General features: G+C 40.6%; 1 protein-coding gene across 1 annotated transcript in view; it reads left to right on the plus strand.

Moving 5' to 3' along the window:
- Window positions 1-19,927, plus strand: part of CHSY1 (chondroitin sulfate synthase 1) — a 79,803-nt gene extending 59,876 nt beyond the window's left edge. The window contains exon 3 of the mRNA XM_082385154.1: window positions 16,907-19,927. Coding sequence (XP_082241280.1) covers window positions 16,907-18,499 — 1,593 coding nt within the window. The 3' untranslated portion in view covers window positions 18,500-19,927. The remainder of the gene's footprint in view (window positions 1-16,906) is intronic.
- The last annotated feature ends 1,236 nt before the right edge of the window (window positions 19,928-21,163 follow it).

Here is a 21,163-nt window from a genome sequence, read left to right on the forward strand (position 1 = left end):
TTATAGCTAAAAAGTTGTCTCCATACCCAAGGTTGTCTGGGTTTTCTCTTATTATTTTCCAGAAGTTTTATAGTTTTGTGTTTTACATTTAGGTCTGTGATCTACTTGGAGTTAATTTTTATGAAGAGTTTAAAGTCTGCGTCCAGGTTGTTGTTGTTTTTTTTTCGCATGTGGATGTCCAGCTGTTCAGCACCATTTTTTGAAAAGACTTATCTTTGCTCCATTGTATTGCCTTTTGCTCTTTTGTTGGTTGCCTGTGTTTTGAAAATGTTTATTTGTATCACTTCTCTAGAAATTTGACACTGTGGGATTTAAAGCTTTAATAGCCTTTCTCTCTCCCGCAGAAACACTCCCTTTCCTTCTCATTCTCCTCTCCAGCAAAGTTTTCTTATGATCTTTTGTGAAAGAAAACTTTAAGAACTCAGGGCTTTGTGTGATAGTTGTGTAGTGAGAAATCCCTTCTCAGATTTACACAGGTTGCCTTAACCCCACAGAGTTCATTAAGCCTGGGCATCCCAAACCTGCTGTTTATCCCCCACCCCCACTGTAGATTCCTCAGCGCTGTGTACCTGGCTGAAATACTGACTTTAATGTGTGAAACAAAGCTGTGATACGCACCATTGGGTTCTAAAGTGGTAGCTGTGCTTTACAAGACTTGAGTGCAGGGTAGTTGAGCTGTGCTCTTCTCCCCAACCCCCAGTTTGCTTGCTGCCTTCTCCTGGTGGCCTTGTCTTGTGACAGCAACTCCCGTCACTGATTAGGCTTTCATCATTTAAAGGCTACTTGAATCTTTAGGGGGGTTTCGGTAAGATATTACTTGATAAATATGGTAAGTTAAAATGGTACAAAATGTCTTTAGATAGAGTGAGATTCCATAACAAATCAGGAAGAGATTTTTAAAAAATCCTAGAAGGAAATGAACTTGTAGGCCATATTTGACCCACAGACTCATTTTGTGTTTCTCTCTCTGTCTTTTTCTAATTTAAACTGGTTGCTGACTTTTTTTTTTTAATAGACTGCAGGTTCTTATTAGTTATCAATTTTGTACAGATCAGTGTATACATGTCAATCCCAATCGCCCAATTCAGCACACCACCATCCCCACCCCACCGCGGTTTTCCCCCCTTGGTGTCCCTACGTTTGTTCTCTACATCTGTGTCTCAACTTCTGCCCTGCAAACCGGTTCATCTGTACCATTTTTCTAGGTTCCACATACATGCGTTAATATATGATATTTGCTTTTCTCTTTCTGACTTACTTCACTCTGTATGACAGTCTCTAGATCCATCCGCGTCTCAACAAATGACTCAATTTCGTTCCTTTTTATGGCTGAGTAATATTCCATTGTATGTATGTACCACAACTTCTTTATCCATTTGTCTGTCGATGGGCATTTAGGTTGCTTCCATGACCTGGCTATTGTAAATAGTGCTGCAATGAACATTGGGGTGCATGTGTCTTTTTGAATTATGGTTTTCTCTGGGTATATGCCCAGTAGTGGGATTGCTGGATCATATGGTAATTCTATTTTTAGTTTTTTAAGGAACCTCCATACTGTTCTCCATAGTGGCTGTATCAATTTACATTCCCACCAACAGTGCAAGAGGGTTCCCTTTTCTCCACACCCTCTCCAGCATTTGTTGTTTGTAGATTTTCTGATGATGCCCGTTCTAACTGGTGTGAGGTGACAACTCATTGTAGTTTTGATTTGCATTTCTCTAATAATTAGTGATTCTGAGCAGCTTTTCATGTGCTTCTTGGCAATCTGTATATCTTCTTTGGAGAAATGTCTATTTAGGTCTTCTGCCCATTTTTGGATTGGGTTGTTTGTTTCTTTAATATTGAGCTGCATGAGCTGTTTATATATTTTGGAGATTAATCCTTTGTCCGTTGATTCGTTTGCAAATATTTTCTCCCATTCTGAGGGTTGTCTTTTTGTCTTGTTTATGGTTTCCTTTGCTGTGCAAAAGCTTTGAAGTTTCATTAGGTCCCATTTGTTTATTTTTGTTTTTATTTCCATTACTCTAGGAGGTGGATCAAAAAAGATCTTGCTGTGATTTATGTCAAAGAGTGTTCTTCTATGTTTTCCTCCAAGAGTTTTATAGTGTCCAGTCTTACATTTAGGTCTCGAATCCATTTTGAGTTTATTTTTGTGTATGGTGTTAGAGAGTGTTCTAATTTCATTCTTTTACATGTAGCTGTCCAGTTTTCCCAGCACCACGTATTGAAGAGACTGTCTTTTCTCCATTGTATATCTTTGCCTCCTTTGTCATAGATTAGTTGACCATAGGTGCATGGGTTTATCTCTGGGCTTTCAATCTTGTTCCACTGATCTATGTTTCTGTTTTTGTGCCAGTACCATATTGTCTTGATTACTGTAGCTTTGTAGTATAGTCTGAAGTCAGGGAGTCTGATTCCTCCAGCTCCATTTTTTTGCCTCAAGACTGCTTTGCCTATTCGGGGTCTTTTGTGTCTCCATACAAATTTTAAGATGATTTGTTCTAGTTCCGCAAAAAATGCCATTGGTAATTTGATAGGGATTGCATTGAATCTGTAGATTGCTTTGGGTAGTAGAGTCATTTTCACAGTATTGATTCTTCCAATCCAAGAACATGGTATATCTCTCCATCTGTTGGTATCATCTTTAATTTCTTTCATCAATGTCATAGTTTTCTGCCTACAGGTCTTTTGTCTCCTTAGGTAGGTTTATTCCTAGGTATTTTATTCTTTTTGTTGCAGTGGTAAATGGGAGTGTTTCCATAGTTTCACTTTCAGATTTTTCATCATTAGTGTATAGGAATTCAAGAGATTTCTGTGCATTAATTTTGTATCCTGCAACTTTACCAAATTCATTGATTAGCTCTCCTAGTTTTCTGGTGGCAGTTTTAGGATTCTCTATGTATAGTATCATGTCATCTGCAAACAGTGACAATTTTACTTCTTCTTTTCCAGTTTGTATTCCTTTTATTTCTTTTTCTTCTCTGAATGCCATGGCTAGGACTTCCAAAGCTATGTTGAATAATAGTGGTGAGAGTGGACATCCTTGTCTCGTTCCTGATCTTAGAGGAAATGCTTTCAGTTTCTCACCATTGAGAATGATGTTTGCTATGGGTTTGTCATATATGGCCTTTATTATGTTGAGGTAGGTTCCCTCTATGCCCACTTTCTGGAGAGTTTTTATCATAAATGGGTGTTGAATTTTGTCAAAAGCTTTTTCTGCATCTATTGAGATGATCATATGGTTTTTCTTCTTCAATTTGTTAATATGGTGTATCACATTGATTGATTTGCGTATATTGAAGAATCCTTGCATCCCTGGGATAAATCCCACTTGATCGTGGTGTATGATCCTTTTAATGTGTTGTTGGATTCTGTTTGCTAGTATTTTGTTGAGGATTTTTGCATCTATATTCATCAGTGATATTGGTCTGTAATTTTCTATTTTTGTAGTATCTTTGTTGGTTTTGGTATCAGGGTGGTGGTGGCCTCATAGAATGAGTTTGGGAGTGTTCCTTCCTCTGCAATTTTTTGGAAGAGTTTGAGAAGGATGGGTGTTAGCTCTTCTCTAAATGTTTGATACAATTCACCTGTGAAGCCATCTGGTCCTGGACTTTGTTTGTTGGAAGATTTTTAATCACAGTTTCAATTTCATTACTTGTGATTGGTCTGTTCATATTTTCTGTTTCTTCCTGGTTCAGTCTTGGAAGGCTATACCTTTCTAAGAATTTGTCCATTTCTTCCAGGTTGTCCATTTTATTGGCATAGACTTGCTTGTAGTAGTCTCTTAGGATGCTTTGTATTTCTGTGGTGTCTGTTGTAACTTCTCCTTTTTCATTTCTAATTTTATTGATTTGAGTCCTCTCCTTCTTTTTCTTGATGAGTCTAGCTAATGGTTTATCAATCTTGTTTATCTTCTCAAAGAACCAGCTTTTAGTTTTATTGATCTTTGTTATTGTTTTGTTTCTATTTCATTTATGTCTGCTCTGATCTTTATGATTTCTTTCCTTCTGCTAACTTTGGGTTTCGTTTGTTCTTCTTTCTCTAGTTCCTTTAGGTGTAAGGTTAGATTGTTTACTTGAGATTTTTCTTGTTTCTTGAGGTAGGCGTGTATAGCTATAAACTTCCCTCTTAGAACTGCTTTTGCTGCATCCCATAGGTTTTGGATCGTCGTGTTTTCATTGTCATTTGTCTCTAGGTATTTTTTGATTTCCTCTTTGATTTCTTCAGTGATCTCTTGGTTATTTAGTGACATATTGTTTAGCCTCCATGTGTTTGTGTTTTTTACGGTTTTTTCCCTGTAATTCATTTCTAATCTCATAGCGTTGTGGTCAGAAAAGATGCTTGATATGATTTCAATTTTCTTAAGTTTACTGAGGCTTGATTTGTGACCCAAGATGTGATCTATCCTGGAGAATGTTCCGTGCGCACTTGAGAAGAAACTGTAATCTGCTGTTTTTGGATGGAATGTCCTATATATATCAATTAAATCTATCTGGTCTATTGTGTCATTTAAAACTTCTGTTTCCTTATTTATTTTCATTTTGGATGATCTGTCCATTGGTGTAAGTGAGGTGTTAAAGTCCCCCACTATTATTATTATTATTATTATTATTAATTTTCCCATCTTTTTTTTAAATTTTTGGCTGTGTTGGGTCTTCGTTTCTATGCGTGGGCTTTCTCTAGTTGCGGTGAGCGGCCACTCTTCATCGCAGTGCGTGGGCCTCTCACTGTCGCGGCCTCTCTTGTTGGGAGCACAGGCTCCTGACGCGCAGGCTCAGTAGTTGCGGCTCACGGGCCTAGTCGCTCTGCAACATGTGGGATCTTCCCAGACCAGGGCTCGAAACCGTGTTCCCTGCATTAGCAGGCAGATTCTCAACCGCTGCACCACCAGGGAAGCCCCCTCCACTATTATTGTGTTACTGTCGATTTCCTCTTTTATAGCTGTTAGCAGTTGCCTTATGTATTGAGGTGCTCCTGTGTTGGGTGCATATATATTTATAATGGTTATATCTTCTTCTTGGATTGATCCCTTGATCATTATGTAGTGTCCTTCCTTGTCTCTTGTAACATTCTTTATTTTAAAGTCTATTTTATCTGATATGAGTATAGCTACTCCAGCTTTCTTTTGATTACCATTTGCATGGAATATCTTTTTCCATCCCCTCACTTTCAGTCTGTATGTGTCCCTAGGTCTGAAGTGGGTCTCTTGTAGACAGCATATATATGGGTCTTGTTTTTGTATCCATTCAGCAAGCCTGTGTCTTTTGGTTGGAGTATTTAATCCATTCACGTTTAAGGTAATTATCGATATGTATGTTCCTATGACCATTTTCTGAATTGTTTTGGGTTTGTTTTTGTAGGTCTTTTGTGTTTCCCACTTAGAAAAGTTCCTTTAGCATTTGTTGTAGAGCTGGTTTGGCGGTGCTGAATTCTCTTAGCTTTTGCTTGTCTGTAAAGCTTTTGATTTCTCCACCAAATCTGAATGAGATCCTTACCTGGTAGAGTAATCTTGTTTGTAGGTTCTTCCGTTTCATCACTTTAAGTATATCATGCCACTCCCTTCTGGCTTGTAGAGTTTCTGCTGAGAAATCAGCTGTTAACCTTATGGGAGTTCCCTTGTATGTTATTTGTCATTTTTCCCTCACTGCTTTCAATAATTTTTCTTTGTCTTTAATTTTTGCCAATTTGATTGCTGTATGTCTTGGCGTGTTTCTCCTCAGGTTTATCCTGTATGGGACTCGCTGCGCTTCCTGGACTTAGGTGGCTATTTCCTTTCCCATGTTAGGGAAATTTTTGACTATAATCTCTTCAAATATTTTCTCTGGTCCTTTCTCTCTCTCTTCTCCTTCTGGAACCCCTATAATGCGAATGTTGTTGCATTTAATGCTGTCCCAGAGGTCTCTTAGGCTGTCTTCATTTCTTTTCATTCTTTTTTCTTTAGTCTGTTCCGCAGCAGTGAATTCCACCATTCTGTCTTCCAGGTCACTTATCCGTTCTTCTGCCTCAGTTATTCTGCTATTGATTCCTTCTGGTGTAGTTTTCATTTCAGTTATTGTATTGTTCCTCTCTGTTTGTTGTTCTTTCATTCTTCTAGGTCTTTGTTAAACATTTCTTGCATCTTCTTGATCTTTGCCTCCATTCTTTTTCCGAGGTCCTGGATCATCTTCACTATCATTATTCTGAATTCTTTTTCTGGCAGGTTGCCTATCTCTACTTCATTTAGTTGTTTTTCTGGGGTTTTATCTTGTTCCTTCATCTGGTATGTAGCCCTCTGCCTTTTCATCTTGTCTATCTTTCTGTGAATGTGGTTTTTGTTCCACAGGCTGCAGGATTGTAGTTCTTCTTGCTTCTGCTGTCTGCCCTCTGGTGGATGAGGCTATCTAAGAGGCTTGATGGGAAGGACTGGTGGTGGGTAGAGCTCTGGTTGCTGACTTTTAAAAGTTAGGAGACTCTACACAAAATAGCCAGATTTCTAACTTCTCTTTAAAAATTGGACCTCACTGCGCTGTATTCCTGTATGTCCTGCTCTCCTGACTCCCCAGCCTGGTGCACTTCTCTCACGTTGCCCCTGTGTGTCTTTAGTTTTATTTTTGTTTTGGTTTGTTTTTTGGTGATCCCCTAGACCACAGCTTAGTTAACTCAGTTTATCATACAGACTTTTGGTCAAGTGTGAGAGCTGGTGTGTCACATGTTGACTGGAGTTAGTGAACAGCCTTGTGAGTGATGTGTCAGCAGAGGCCAGTCGAGACTGGACCCAAGTACCAGCTGTGAGTTGAGTTTTAGAGCGAGCCCTTCGTTGATGTCCCGTGTCAGTCTGCCCAGTGCCGTGCTCTGTCTCGCATACGTGTGCGCACACGTGTGTGTATGTGTGTGTGTACGCACACACTTATCCTTTCTTTGTATGTGGCCTTGTGACGATTTCCTTGCCTGGTACAATGCCTTTAATGTGAATGTTTAGTTAAGTATTTGGTTCTGCATTTGCATAAGACTTTGGTCATTTAAAGGTAGTTCTGCATACATTCATTCTGCATAATCCTGCCAAGTTTGCTGCTTTATGGAAAAAAAAAGGTGATGCTTGAAAAGCTTTAAGTGACTCCCACAAGGTCAGACATGAGTAAAGACCTGAGCTGTAAGTTTAGATACAGTGTTCTGACTGCAGATAAGGGCTCTCTCCCCTGTCCACTGTCCGTGCTGACTATTCAGACCATGGAATGTTCACTTGCAAACTCTATTGATTTCAGCTCTTGATCACTTATATTGTTTTATGTATCAGTAGAAGTCTTAAATTACTACCAACAGTTTTTGTTTACTTTGCCAAGCTTAATTCTCAACTATTTTGAAATGTGTCAGGCTTCTTTAAAAGCTATTTAGATTTCAGAATTTGACAGTAACCATTCAAGACACACACACACACACACACACATAGTTCTCGTTTTTTACCATTAGAGACCCAGCTTAATTCCCATGAAAAACTTACTTTCTTGAATAGAGTCTTTAAAATACTAAGCACCTAATACTTGAACTTAATTGGATGAAAATTGGCAAAGCCTACACACAACTAATTAGAGGAGACCTAATAGGGACATGTAGGGTAACCATATGTCTTGAGAGCTGGGGACAGGCCCAGTTTATACCAGTGATCTTGGCCTAATTATTAACAGATTTCCTCTTTCATCTCCGAAGATCCTGCTTCAGACAATAAATTATCTGGAAACCTGCAGGTATATGACATTGTTAATTTAAATATTTAAAAATTGTGAATATGGTTATTTTGAAACTACCACCAGTTATGGTCTCCTGACATTTAGACAACCCATATTTTCTTTGAATCAATTCTCAGAACAAAAGGGTAAGAAAACAAATTCTCTGCAGTGAATTAAAACACTGTATAAATCAGAATTAGAAATAGCTATCCATCTGGAACAGTGACAGTCTGTTGATATGGCTGAAATATGTACTTTATGGTGACATTAATGTAAACAGTTAATGGGAAGAGCCTTAACTTAATGAGAATGTTGGCCTTCATTGCAGAGGAGAAGAAGGACATTTGCTAATGAAGACCCTAGAGGTATTTGTTAACTGAAGATTAGGCATGGGTAGTTAATGGTTATTCCCAGCTGGCTAGAAGTTCCTGGGAATTGCGTGACCTTGATATTTATTAGCCCCTTTCAGATTTACTGTAGACTGGCTCAGAGTCCTGAAACACCTCACAGTAAGGGAGATGGGTTTGCTGGAACCCAAGATTATGGGGGTACTTTTTAGAACAAAGATTAAGGGCTGTTTTATGGACACTGGAAATTAAACCATCAGTGGTATTCCATGCATCTTAAAAAGGCTTCTTTAGTGTGTTTGAAACAAGGTATTCCTTGTGATTATTAAATAACCTATGTGCATTGATTTGTGTTTTCTTCTGCAGTACTTTTTAACTTTCCATTTTATAATATTCTTCCAAAGACTGTGCCAAGTAATAGATTATTGAAATACTTTTTAGTAACAAAGTCCTTGTTCTAAATTTGGTACTATTCAAAATACATATTCTTTATTACCAAAAAGTTACATATTTGTTACCCCTAGAGTTACTAAAATGAACTGTTAAGAATCTCATATTCTTAACTATTTTCATTTGTAGCAGAATTGGAGGTTTGTTTTTATGGGATGGAAACAGTTCATTGGGATGTGTTGTTACCCTTTAATACAGTTTGATTCGGTGAAGGTAGAATCCTGTAACATTCTGATGTTACACCTTAAACCATATCAGGATGGATGGGTTGAAGAACATCAGGGCATGACTTTAGAATTATATGAGACTGCTTCTAAAATTAGCACATAAGATCTTAGAATTCTTCACCTAGAAGGAACCTCTATACCGTCATTTTATAAATGAGAAAACTTGAGACCCAACAAATTCAAATGACTTGTCCAAGTCTTATAACTTATTGGTAGCATAAAAGCAGTAAATGTCTCTATGCAGCCTTATATCTTAACCTTTGTTCTTTAAATTGTTATATTCTAAACTTTCTTCCAGATAAATAATAGTTTCATTTCTGTTACTAGAAAATTGCTAAACACTTCCCTTAGTCATATGATTATTCCTCTTAGACACTGCTTAATGGGGAACATTGTAGTAAGCAGCGGAATTAGCTATAACATGAGGGAAAGAGGGACAATGGATAGAAGATATAGATGTTCAGCTGAACGATCCAACTATTTCTCATTCAAGTGCCTAAGAGCAAAATGGTTCAATTTCATCCCACCCACGGCATGCCTTCTTAAATGCAACCAGGCACCTTCAAAGAAAAACAAAAGGTAGGAAAAACCCAAATAACAGCAGAGAAACTAGTCAAGGTGAAAACAAAGATAACTTGAGAACTTTGCCAGGGATTCCAAAATCAAATGCAAATGCCAGAAATACTACAAAGGCAAAAATGAGACCCGAGAGTACTAAGATGGCTTCATGTGAACAGTGGACAGTGTGACCTGGGATTAAAGTGCAAAGCTGGTAGATGACAGTGGGTGGGGCGCTGTGCACTCAGCCGGGGGCTGGCCCTGGAGGTCTGGGCAGGTGGGGTTGGGAGAGGGCAGAGCCTAAGCACTGGGTTGCTTCTCCAGTACTTCCCTCCAGCCGCCCGGCTCCTTTTCAGGATTACAGATGATTTCTGGATCGTTCTTCCCTAACCTGGCCTTAATATCTCATTGAAATTTTTACTTTGAATTATACTTTATATTCCTGTTCTTAATTTTGAAGTTGATTTGTAACATGTATTTCTCTTCTCCGAAAAAGTTTCCCTGAAATCTGAATTTTCCCTCTTCCTCTCCTATTGCAACACATTGAGGGTGAAAAGAAAATGGTTCCTTACCTCTACACCAAAGTCATTTATAATAAGACTTTGTATAGAAGTTGAGGGAGATTGCTAAATGTGCTAAAGGACCAAAAGGTGCCACTGGAAGCCGATTTGGGCAGGGTCTGAGTATTACCATTAATATCCTTATGTGGAAGTGCATGTCCTCACCTGTTACATTCTATCTAATCATCTGTGAAGTACTTATACCCTCATTTGCCCTTTTAGAAGGGGAACTATTTCACTGGCATTTATTTAGATTTTTCTAAAGATCATTGCAGGTATGTACTCCATCTAGTCTGCCAAGTGAGTGGCTTCTTTGTCTAAAACATTTATTTTGTAGCAATATTAGTAGACTAAATCTTTTGGGGTGACATGAGGGGGCACCAGCTAATCTGGACATAGAGTTGGCCTTATTTTTTTTTTTTTAAACACTATTTTATTTATTTTATTTATTTATTTATGGCTGTGTGGGGTCTTCGTTTCTGTGTGAGGGCTTTCTCCAGTTGCGGCAAGTGAGGGCCACTCTTCATCGCGGTGCGCTGGGCCTCTCATTATCGCGGCCTCTCTTGTTGCGGAGCACAGGCTCCAGACGCGCAGGCTCAGTAACTGTGGCTCACGGGCCCAGCCGCTCCGCGGCATGTGGGATCCTCCCAGACCAGGGCTCGAACCCATGTTCCCTGCATTGGCAGGCAGACTCTCAACCACTGCGCCACCAGGGAAGCCCCAAGTTGGCCTTATTTTTAATAAAATAAGTGCTGCCTCCCCCAAACACACACACATGCACACACACTTTTGTCTTGCAACAGATTTCTTCTTTCTAAAAAGAGAAAAAGAATGTCACACAACATTCCTTTCAGCCAGACTTTAGCCAGAAGGTGCCTACAACAACTTTACTGTAGCTTAAAATTCTCAGTCTACAGTGGTTCCAGGGGATTTTAAGCCTTTCAGAAGCCTGCCAGTCAATATTTTTCTCTTCTCTGTATTTATGCCTTTAGCACACACACTCTGTGTTTCAGATAAAGCTTACCTAGACTTCAGTCACTATGAAACTAATGACCACAGGCAGCTTCTAAAATGTTTTGAGAAATGTATTCCTGAAAATGTTTGGGGGCATGTTGTCCTATCGAGTCTGTAAGAAATAATCAGTCATGCACGGAAGACCTGCTTTCATAGAGGACTCCCGATGGACCTCGCTCCCCTCGTGCAGGGTTTTGATAGCTAAGAATAAAATGTACACTTATATACTGGTGTTCTGGGGAGTAAAAAACAAATGACAGCTATATCCTTTGGTGGAAGGGTGTGTATTCTTTTTCAAAATGTGCTGCTGATTTTTACATTTTAACATGTATCCTGGTCACAGGAACACAAGTATATTGTATTGTGTCTATCCACATCAGCCGTGTTCTGCACTGAGATCTTCCAGTTTCTTGATACTTAGTATGCATTAAGACTGCTGTTAATCATTAATTCATCAGCTCTTTGTTGAGTATCTTGCATTGTGTCAGGCACTGATCTGGATTCTGGAGATGCAAGCAGTGAACATCTGTGCCTTTTACCGTGTGCACTGGTTCCCTGCTGCAAAGCTCTTTGTCGTAGTCTGTTCCAGCTGCTAGAACAAAAATACTGTAGACTGAGTGGCTTAAACACTCAGGAGGCTGGAAGTCCAAGATCAAAGTGTCAGCATGGTAGGGTTCAGGTAGGACTCTCTGCCTGGTTTACAGATGGTTGCTTTCCTGCTGTGTCCTCTCATGGTGGGGAGACAGCACTCTGGTGCTTCATCCCCTTATAAGGGCCCCGATCTCATCATGGGGGCCCCACACTCGTGGCCTCATCTAAACTCAGTCACCTCCCAAAGGCCCCACCTCCTAATACTGCCACATTGGGGATTAGAGTTTTTCAACACACGAATCTGGGGAGACACAAATACGCAGTCCATAGTACTGTTTTTGTAGGATTTCCTTGCACTGTCATTCTGGGGCTCTCTTTTCTTCCTTCTGTGTTGTACCCCTTGTTTCTGGGATCCTATGTCATCTTTCCAGATTTAACCCCTCATTCTAGATGGGCACATCCTCTAATAGCTTCCTGGGAAAGAATGAATGCAAGGTAAAATTTGAGTCCTTGAATATCTGAAGCTGTTTGTTCTCCCCTTTTACTTGATGGATAGTTTGGTTGGGAAGAGAATTCTATGTGGAGAATAATTTTCACTCCTCCCACTTTTGAATGTATTGTTCTATAGTTTTGTCTGTGTTTAGTGCCACTGCAATTTCTGAATTATTTGTATATGGCCTTTTTTCTCCTCTATGCAAGTTTTTAATAGTTTTATCTGTAGTGTTCCCAATTTGTACTCTTTATTCTGGGCACTTAGGGTTCAATCCAGGCACCTGAGTAATTTTGGACCCATTTTTTGTATTTTCTTCCCCATGTGCTTTCTCTTTCTGGAATGAATACTCTTCTCTCCTGTTGTGTATTTTTGTTGTTTTTCTATTTTCTGGAATATTCTTCAACTTTATCTTCGATCTCTACTCTTTTTGTTTTGCTATTTTATGTTTAATTTCAAGAGCTTTTTTTGTTTTCTGATTATCTTTTTTATAGTATTCCATTTTTGTTGCACAGATACAGTAGCTTCTCTTTGAATACCTTATAATTTTTGTTTTTTTTGTTGTTGAGTTTTTCTTCTAGTCACTGCATTGTTTCTATTTCCACCAAGCTTTTTGTTTCTTTGTTTTGTCTCCATCTTTCCCATTGGAACCCTCGTTCAACTGCCTGATGATCCTTGGCTGTCAATTGTCATTTAAGCCTGAAGCATTGAAAAACTAACTGGAAGCTCTATAGGCAAGATTTTTTTAAACTAGTATCCTTGCTGTAGTGATCAACTTTTGGGTGATGTTTTTTGTTGGAGGACTGTAGATACCTATGGGGCTATTTAGTTGATACAGAAAAGATGCTTCCAGCCTCCTACTTGGAATGAGAAGTGGGGGACCAGTGTTCTGAGAGCCATTTGGGAGAAGAGGACTGGGGGGGAGTCCTACTGTTTAGACTTTCATTTCCCCTCTACTGTCAGCCTTGAACGCATCCCTCTCTAGGTGTTCAGATTTCATTTGCGGACAGATTGAACTTCAGGCTTATGTGCTTATCAATGAAGTAAACCCAGAGGAGTAAGGGAAAATAACCTATAGACAGTGACATTCAGGAATAACTACTGTAAATGATGAATGTGTTGGGGCTTCCCTGGTGGCACAGTGGTTAAGAATCTGCCTGCCAAGGCAGGGGACACGGGTTCGAGCCCTAGTCCGGGAAGATCCCACGTGCCGCAGAGCAAGTGAGCCCGCATGCCACAACTACTGAGCCTGCGCTCTGGAGCCTGTGAGCCACAACTACTGAGCCTGCGTGCTGCAACTGCTGAAGCCCGCGCGCCTAGAGCCCGTGCTTTGCAACAGGAGAAGCCACCGCAATGGGAAGCCCGTGCACTGCAGCAAGGAGCGGCCCACACTCGCTGCAGCTAGAGAGGGCCCGCACGCAGCAGTGAAGACTCAACACAGCCCCATATTAATTAATTATTTTTTTAAAAAAGATGAATGTGTCAAGAAACCGCCAATATTTACTACTCACCAGTCCTAGTTTAGTTGCAACAATTGATAGGCAACCCTACGTGAATTCTGGCAACAGACCCATCATCTAAATGCCGGAATAACTGGGAGCGTGTTTTTGAAGTTGCTGGGCATCTCCCACCACCCTCCTTCTCTCCCCACCACCCACCATGGTGGTATGTGGGGAGGAACTGTGGGGCTCTCACTGCTCCATATTTCCAGTTCCTCCAATCTCTCTGTGTTCAGCCCCAGCCTCCACCCGCCTTGCAACACTGGTATCTTTCCTCAGGGTTCTCAGGATTAAATAAATTGGCTTACTCTTCAGAGCAGTCTGTTGGGTTTCATCTTCCTTCACTCTCCATTTTCTTAGAATTTTGGGACATCTCTTCTCTACTGTGTCTGTGTCTCCTCCCCCATTCTCTTGGTCCTTACGGGTTTATTCCTTTTGCATTCTTTATTCTCTTTTAAGAGTATTTGGGAAGAGAGAATCATGTGGGTTCTACCACTCATATTCTTAAGAAGACTGGTTTTGCTACTATGCAGAATTGAGGAAAGAACAGTTCTGCAAGGAGACCCATTGGGAGACTGAGACATCACCCAGCAGGACAGGAGCAGAGCGGGGTCTGAAATACCCGGGGAGATGGGATTGGCAGCACGGGGAGAGGAAGGAGCACCACCTGCTTCAGAGTACTCTTAGTTTTGGAAAGCAGCTTATAAGGCCAGACTGATGGCTCAGTGTGCCTGCATTCTTGGAAACATAAAGGGACCTTTCAAAAAAAGTCATTGTTTTTCATGCTCATTGTTAAAAATTTTGAAATTATAAGCAGACAAAATGGAAGTAATGTGTAATTATAACAAATATTTAAAATCTCTGCCAGAATTGTTAGGAAGCCTTCCATCATATAGCTTACGGTAGTGACTGTAGTAGTCCCCGACCATGGAGCATTGGGTTGTTGCTGAGTTCTTTGCTGTGGTGGGCATGTTGCCAACCTTTGAGTGGCTCTCCTTACATAGTGGTGTCCTCAGATGGAGTCATGGAGTCAGGTGGCTTGCCCAGCTATTTGATGCATGTTGTAAAGGCTAACGTTAAAACTGGAAAAATGGCCTCAAGTTGTTGGGGCATACAGGGGTAAGGGTCAGAGGAAGGAAATGACAGCATTTGTTTTAGCACCTGCAAAGAATTTTCCTCAGTGTTTCTTCATGGTCTTGAATCCTCAGATGACACTCACTTGTCACCTTGCAGCCATGCAGTTTGTACCCAGGAATCAACCCAGCTAGAAAATGAACAGTGAAAACACTTTCGATAGGATTTTCATTAAACCTCTTTTGTTGTGACCCATCTGAGGAGTGAAATTAAAAGAAAGATAAATTCTTATGGTCCTTATGATTTGATTACCTTGTCATTTTTCTTGGTCATCATTCTGTGGCCTGTCTATCCAGGGTTGGAGGAGTTCGGGCATCAGTTGCTTCAAGCCCTCTCTCAGCAAATCCCAAACTGCTTTTTTTTGGTCCATGTATTAAGTCGAGAATTTGAGTTAACTAAGTGCCGCTCGTGCTGAGAGAAACAGTGAGCGGACACTTGCACGCGTGTGGGGGGTGCCCGCTGCACGCTTGAGAAAGGTGGTGCTCTCTCCGAGGTTAGAGACACTCTGCTTCCTTTCCTTTCCTTTTCTTTCTTTCTTTTTTACTTGACTGTCTTATCTAAGTAATTGTAACTTTTGGAAATCATTTCAGCGGATAATTCTGTGTATGCACATACCTCGTTTGTTGATTGTAGATGATGTGCAAAGCAAAGTCGGAAATGGTGAGGGCACTTGCGAGGAGGTGTTGCAGTTCCAGGCTAGTTGCTCCTCTGAGGACAAAACACAGGTGGTCAGCGTTCAGCAGACCCACGGCTCCAGGGAATTGAGTGAGTGAGTGGGTGCACATGCAGCCCCTGCTCAGCACCGGCAGCATTACTTGTGTGCTCTTTTTTTTTCTTTTAAGCCATTCTTCGGAAGCATTTCCCTTCTTTTTGCTCTTATTAGCTTCATTTATTGGTAGCTTGTAGTAATTGTATAGAAAAAGAAAATGGAGTGTAAAAATGCTAATCTGTATTTTTCTATTATTATAACTTTAGTGGCTCAAGGGAAAAAAAAGTCAAAAATACGACTGTCCAAAGGCCTACTTGATTCAAATCCATGCACCCTTATCAAGAGTTAGTATTTAATAATATGAACAAAAAAAACAAAGTTGAGCCACAAATAAAATAGGACTAGTTTATCAGATACCGACCGCAAATGTTATTTTTGGGGGTTTTTTTGAGATTTTTTTTGACATGGACCATTTTTAAAGTCTTTATTGAATTTGTTACAGTATTGCTTCTGTTTTGTGTTTTGGGTTTTTGGCAGCTAGGCATGTGGGATCCCAACTCCCCTACCAGGGATCGAACCTGCACCCCCTGCATTGGAAGGCAAAGTCCCAACCACTGGACTGCCAGGGAATTCCCACAAGTGTTATTTTTACTAAACTTTTTTTGCAAATTTTTATTCTTTACTCTAGAAGGCTTTGTAGAGCTCATCATCCTGTTGCTTGAATGTACTGGAGAATTAAGTATATTCCCTATCTAGCTTGAGGGAACAGACCCAGTTTTGGCTGATGGACCTCAAACTTTTGTTTCTCCCAGTCAGTGTCCTAGAACAGAGGGAGAGTGGGGTGGGATAATGAGTCCCCTTGCCTTTCCTGCCCTTCAGCTCCACACTCTGAGCCCCCATGCGCTGCCTCTGCTGGTGGTTGAGACTTGGCGCTTAGCAAGCAGGCCCGTTCCTGCCTGCACAGGAACACAGAGATGTTTAAAGGATTCTCCAAATGTGCTCCCAGTAACCTCACAGACCCTTGGTTTTACCTACAGCATGCCCTTCCCAGTGGCAGGCCTCTTCCTGCATGTGGCTGGATGGCTTTCCTTCTGTTCAGCTCCCTGGAAGCAGCATTAATCCTGTGCTCAGGTCATCCTCCTGGAGTTCTCCTTTTCACTCCACTGATGCAGTTTATTCCTGTTCAGATGGCAGCTCCTTTTGGGTGCCAGTCTTCAGGGAGGGGACCTTGGCTCTTAGGTCCCCTTCACCGGCTTGGTGGGGACCAGCAGTGGCATTCTCTTCCAGGTATGCTGAGTTGGTGTGCTCTGAGCTCAGGATTACACTTTTACTTCATGGGAAAACCTTTTCATAATTCTGTTTGCCTACAGAATTGTATTGGCGAACTCTGGTTATTGATGAAGTCTTGTTTCTTTAAGTGGTTTATAATTCTTCTGCTCTCATTGGACTGCTGTAGATCGGGCTTTACCTAGGACCTTAGATATGCTCTGACTCATTTAGAAAGATTTCTAATATTTAGATTTTTTTTTTTTTTTAGAGTATGCAGGTCTATAAGGAAATATAGGAATAGAGGGACACTCAGTCATGTAACACTAATAGCAATCTTTTTTTTGTTTCTTAACAGATGCAGCAGCTTTTTTATGAGAATTATGAACAGAACAAGAAGGGGTACATTAGAGATCTCCATAACAGTAAAATTCACCGAGCCATCACACTGCACCCTAACAAAAACCCACCCTACCAGTATAGGCTCCACAGCTACATGCTCAGCCGCAAGATTGCTGAGCTTCGACACCGCACCATCCAGCTGCACCGAGAGATTGTCCTGATGAGCAAATATAGCAACACCGAGATTCATAAAGAAGACCTCCAGCTGGGAATTCCTCCTTCCTTCATGAGGTTTCAGCCCCGCCAGCGAGAGGAGATTCTGGAGTGGGAGTTTCTGACTGGGAAATATTTGTATTCGGCTGCTGACAGCCAGCCCCCTCGAAGAGGGATGGACTCCGCGCAGAGGGAGGCCTTGGATGACATTGTCATGCAGGTCATGGAAATGATCAATGCCAACGCCAAGACCAGAGGGCGCATTATTGATTTTAAGGAGATACAGTATGGCTATCGCCGAGTGAATCCCATGTACGGGGCCGAGTACATTCTGGACCTGCTGCTTCTGTACAAAAAACACAAAGGAAAGAAAATGACAGTGCCTGTGCGGAGGCATGCGTATTTACAGCAGACCTTCAGCAAGATCCAGTTTGTGGAACACGAGGAGCTGGATGCAAAGGAACTGGCCAAAAAAATCAATCAAGAATCCGGATCCTTGTCCTTTCTCTCGAATTCCCTGAAGAAGCTTGTTCCCTTTCAGCTCCCTGGGTCCAAGGATGAGCACAAAGAACCCAAAGAGAAAAAGATCAATATATTGATTCCTTTGTCTGGACGTTTTGACATGTTTGTGAGATTCATGGGGAACTTTGAGAAGACGTGTCTCATTCCAAATCAGAATGTCAGGCTCGTTGTTCTGCTCTTCAATTCTGACTCCAACCCCGACAAGGCCAAGCAAGTTGAACTCATGAGAGATTACCGCATTAAGTACCCGAAAGCTGACATGCAGATTTTGCCCGTGTCTGGAGAATTTTCAAGAGCTCTGGCCCTAGAAGTGGGATCTTCCCAATTTAATAATGAATCTTTGCTCTTCTTCTGTGACGTTGACCTTGTATTTACTACAGAATTTCTTCAGCGATGTCGAGCAAATACAATTCTGGGCCAACAAATATATTTTCCAATCATCTTTAGCCAGTACGATCCTAAGATTGTTTATAGTGGGAAGGTTCCCAGTGACAATCATTTTGCCTTTACTCAAAAAACTGGCTTCTGGAGAAACTATGGGTTTGGCATTACTTGTATTTATAAGGGAGATCTCGTCCAAGTAGGTGGCTTTGATGTTTCTATCCAAGGCTGGGGGCTCGAGGATGTCGACCTTTTCAACAAGGTTGTCCAGGCAGGTTTGAAGACATTTAGGAGCCAAGAAGTAGGAGTAGTCCACGTCCACCATCCTGTCTTTTGTGATCCCAACCTTGATCCCAAACAGTACAAAATGTGCTTGGGGTCCAAAGCATCAACATATGGGTCCACACAGCAGTTGGCTGAAATGTGGCTAGAAAAAAATGACCCAAATTACAGTAAAAGCAGCAATAATAATGGTTCAGTGAGGACAGCCTAATGTCCAGCTTTGCTGGAAAAGACATTTTTAATTACCTAATTTATTTTTCAAAATTTTTTTGTATGATCAGTTTTTGAAGTCCATACAAGGATATATTTTACACATGATTTTCTTACAAAGGACTCCTTGAAGATTGAGTTTTTTGAACAAAAATGCGATCATGTTTGCCTTTTGAACACATTTTCTTGCTGAACGTTATGTAGCAGACCTGCTAAATTATGACTTGAAATGTACGTGATGAACAAAACTTTCTTTTTTTTTAATATTTTTTTCAGACCTCTTTGCTATAGTCCTATGGCAGAAAACATGAACGTTCCTGCAAAGTATTATTGTAACAAAACACTGTAACTCTGGTAAATGTTTTGTTGTAACTGTTAACTTTGCACAGATTCTACCTTTTGTCTTTTTTTTACAGCAATTTTTTTAAGCCATTTTATGTTGCCGTTGTCAAATAAGGAAATGTGATAGTAGCTGTATCATCATCTTCAAGAGAGCTTTCCAAAGGTGATTGTTTCCCCCAATCTTGTCTCATTTTTGAAGGTTTTTCAAAGCAAGGGGAGCAGGGAAAGCACAGTAAAAGATAGATGGCTGTTCTTGTTGTAATTAGTGTGGCCTAATGGATCTGGCATTACATTTCAAGAGGGGTCTGGCATTTTCTCTTCTCCAGACCCTTCTTTTTAAAGGGTAAAATATTAATATTTAGAATGGCAAATAAGAATTATTGTCATAAATCTAATGTATGCAAACTAAAAGACAAAGACAAAAACAAACAAAAAAACCCAACCCTAATGAAAGCATTGGGGGGAAATGTATCTGATTTTGTTCACTTCATCCTGTCCGTGTTATGTTGGTGGAGATGGGTGTCTCATTCTTTAATTACTGTTTTGTTTTATCCTTTGTATCTGAAATACCTTTAATTTATTTAATATCCATTGTTTAGAACTCTGCCATTTCCCAAGTACCTGTTAGTTATTAGTATTTATGTGTATTAGGAATGTTTAGTATATTTTATTTGCAGTAAACTGATCTCCAAAGATTTCCTTTTGAAAACTCTTTTCCCCCTCCTTAATTTTTACATTCCTTACTGTTTTACTAAATATTAAGTGTTCTTTGATAATCTTGGTGCTCATGTGTTTTGGGGACAAAAGTGAAATGAATCTGTCATTAAAGCAGAAAGTTTGTTTTAAATTCACAGAACAAACGTGCCTTAAATTTTTTTTCATTTAGATTTCAAACAGTAATAGATTTGCCATTTTAATATACATCATTGGAGATCTGCTTATTTGTAAATAGCCTATTGCTCATTTGGAAAAATAAACCAGTGGACAGTATTTTTCTATTGTATTTTTCAGAACCATTTTGTCTCATTACTCCTGTTTTAGCTGAAGAATTGTATTACATTTGGAGAGTAAAAAACTTAAACACTGATTCATAAGGTTTTTCAAGTTATTTGAGGGGAATATTTGTGTGCAGTTCGGGAATGAAATGAAACTTTCAAGTGCCTCTTCCTCTATTTTTTCCTTAGAATGTACTTGTCATCTTTTGTTTCCTCTTAAAGAACTTGCTGAATCTTGTGTTTTATAGAACAAAGGTCTTCAAACCAGGTCCAAGCCCCATCTGGCTTCTTGGTACAAATGTACCTTCCAGGCCCCCTTAGTGCACCTGCCAGGCCAGTTAAAATCTGCATTTTAATAAGTGCCCACGTGATCCTGTGTGCACGAATGTGCTTAGGGTTTTAGGATGGATCTAGCTACAGGATAAGTTGCCTACAGTTGGCATATAATCCAAGAATCAAAAAAGTAAGATCTTAATGCCAAGGTAGCGAGCTTTGTGGATGCGAATTACACTCCCAGGACAGGTATTTACCATGTAATGACAGTGAAGATCCAGTATAATGACACTGTGCTCACAGTACGAATTGCTGTCATTCATCTTAATTGCCATTTGCTTTGTGGGAGTGTTTAGTTTTTCCTTGGAAAAGAACAAAGACATTTTTATTCCTCAGTAAGGAAGAACATAATATACATCTTGATGACAAAGTCACTTAAATTGTCTCTCTTTACCGTAATAAGGAACTGTAGGACAGGGTGTGAGCAATTACTTTATTGAGCTTCAACTTCCATCAGATGTCCTGGTGACACTTTGTTAACACTGGCCATTTCCTTCCCTAATCCCACTCTTGCCCATGTCTCTTCCTTTTCCCTGACATCACTGTTAATGTTGATGGAGGTGTCGACCTCCCTTCATCAAGACTCCATCTCCAGAAATGCCGTTGGACCCCTTCACTCTGGCCCTCTCCCCTGGTAGTGCCATGCCTGGATTCTGTGCCCACTGGCCTGTGGGCTCATTCTCCACCTGGCCACTCCCTCTTCCTAAAGCACCTCTCCAAATCAGCAGCTCTGGTGCCCTCCTGCTGCCCAGAGAGTGGATTCTGTAGGACACCCTTCAGCGTACCGCTACCAGCCGAACTGGGCTCTTCGTTTGTGAGGACATCAGTCTCTCTCCTGCCTGTGCTTTCCCTCTGTCTGGAGCTCTCTCACCACCTCACTCCACTGGCCACCTGGACTCATCTTCCAGGAGCCCGTTGAAACTCCCCCATGGTCCACCCTGGTGTCATTTCAGACCCTTCCAGTGTGGATGTGACACAAGTGGACAGTCTCATTG

The sequence above is a fragment of the Balaenoptera borealis genome (assembly GCF_965194805.1).
Source record: "Balaenoptera borealis genome assembly, chromosome: 3".
Lineage (NCBI taxonomy): Eukaryota > Metazoa > Chordata > Mammalia > Artiodactyla > Balaenopteridae > Balaenoptera > Balaenoptera borealis.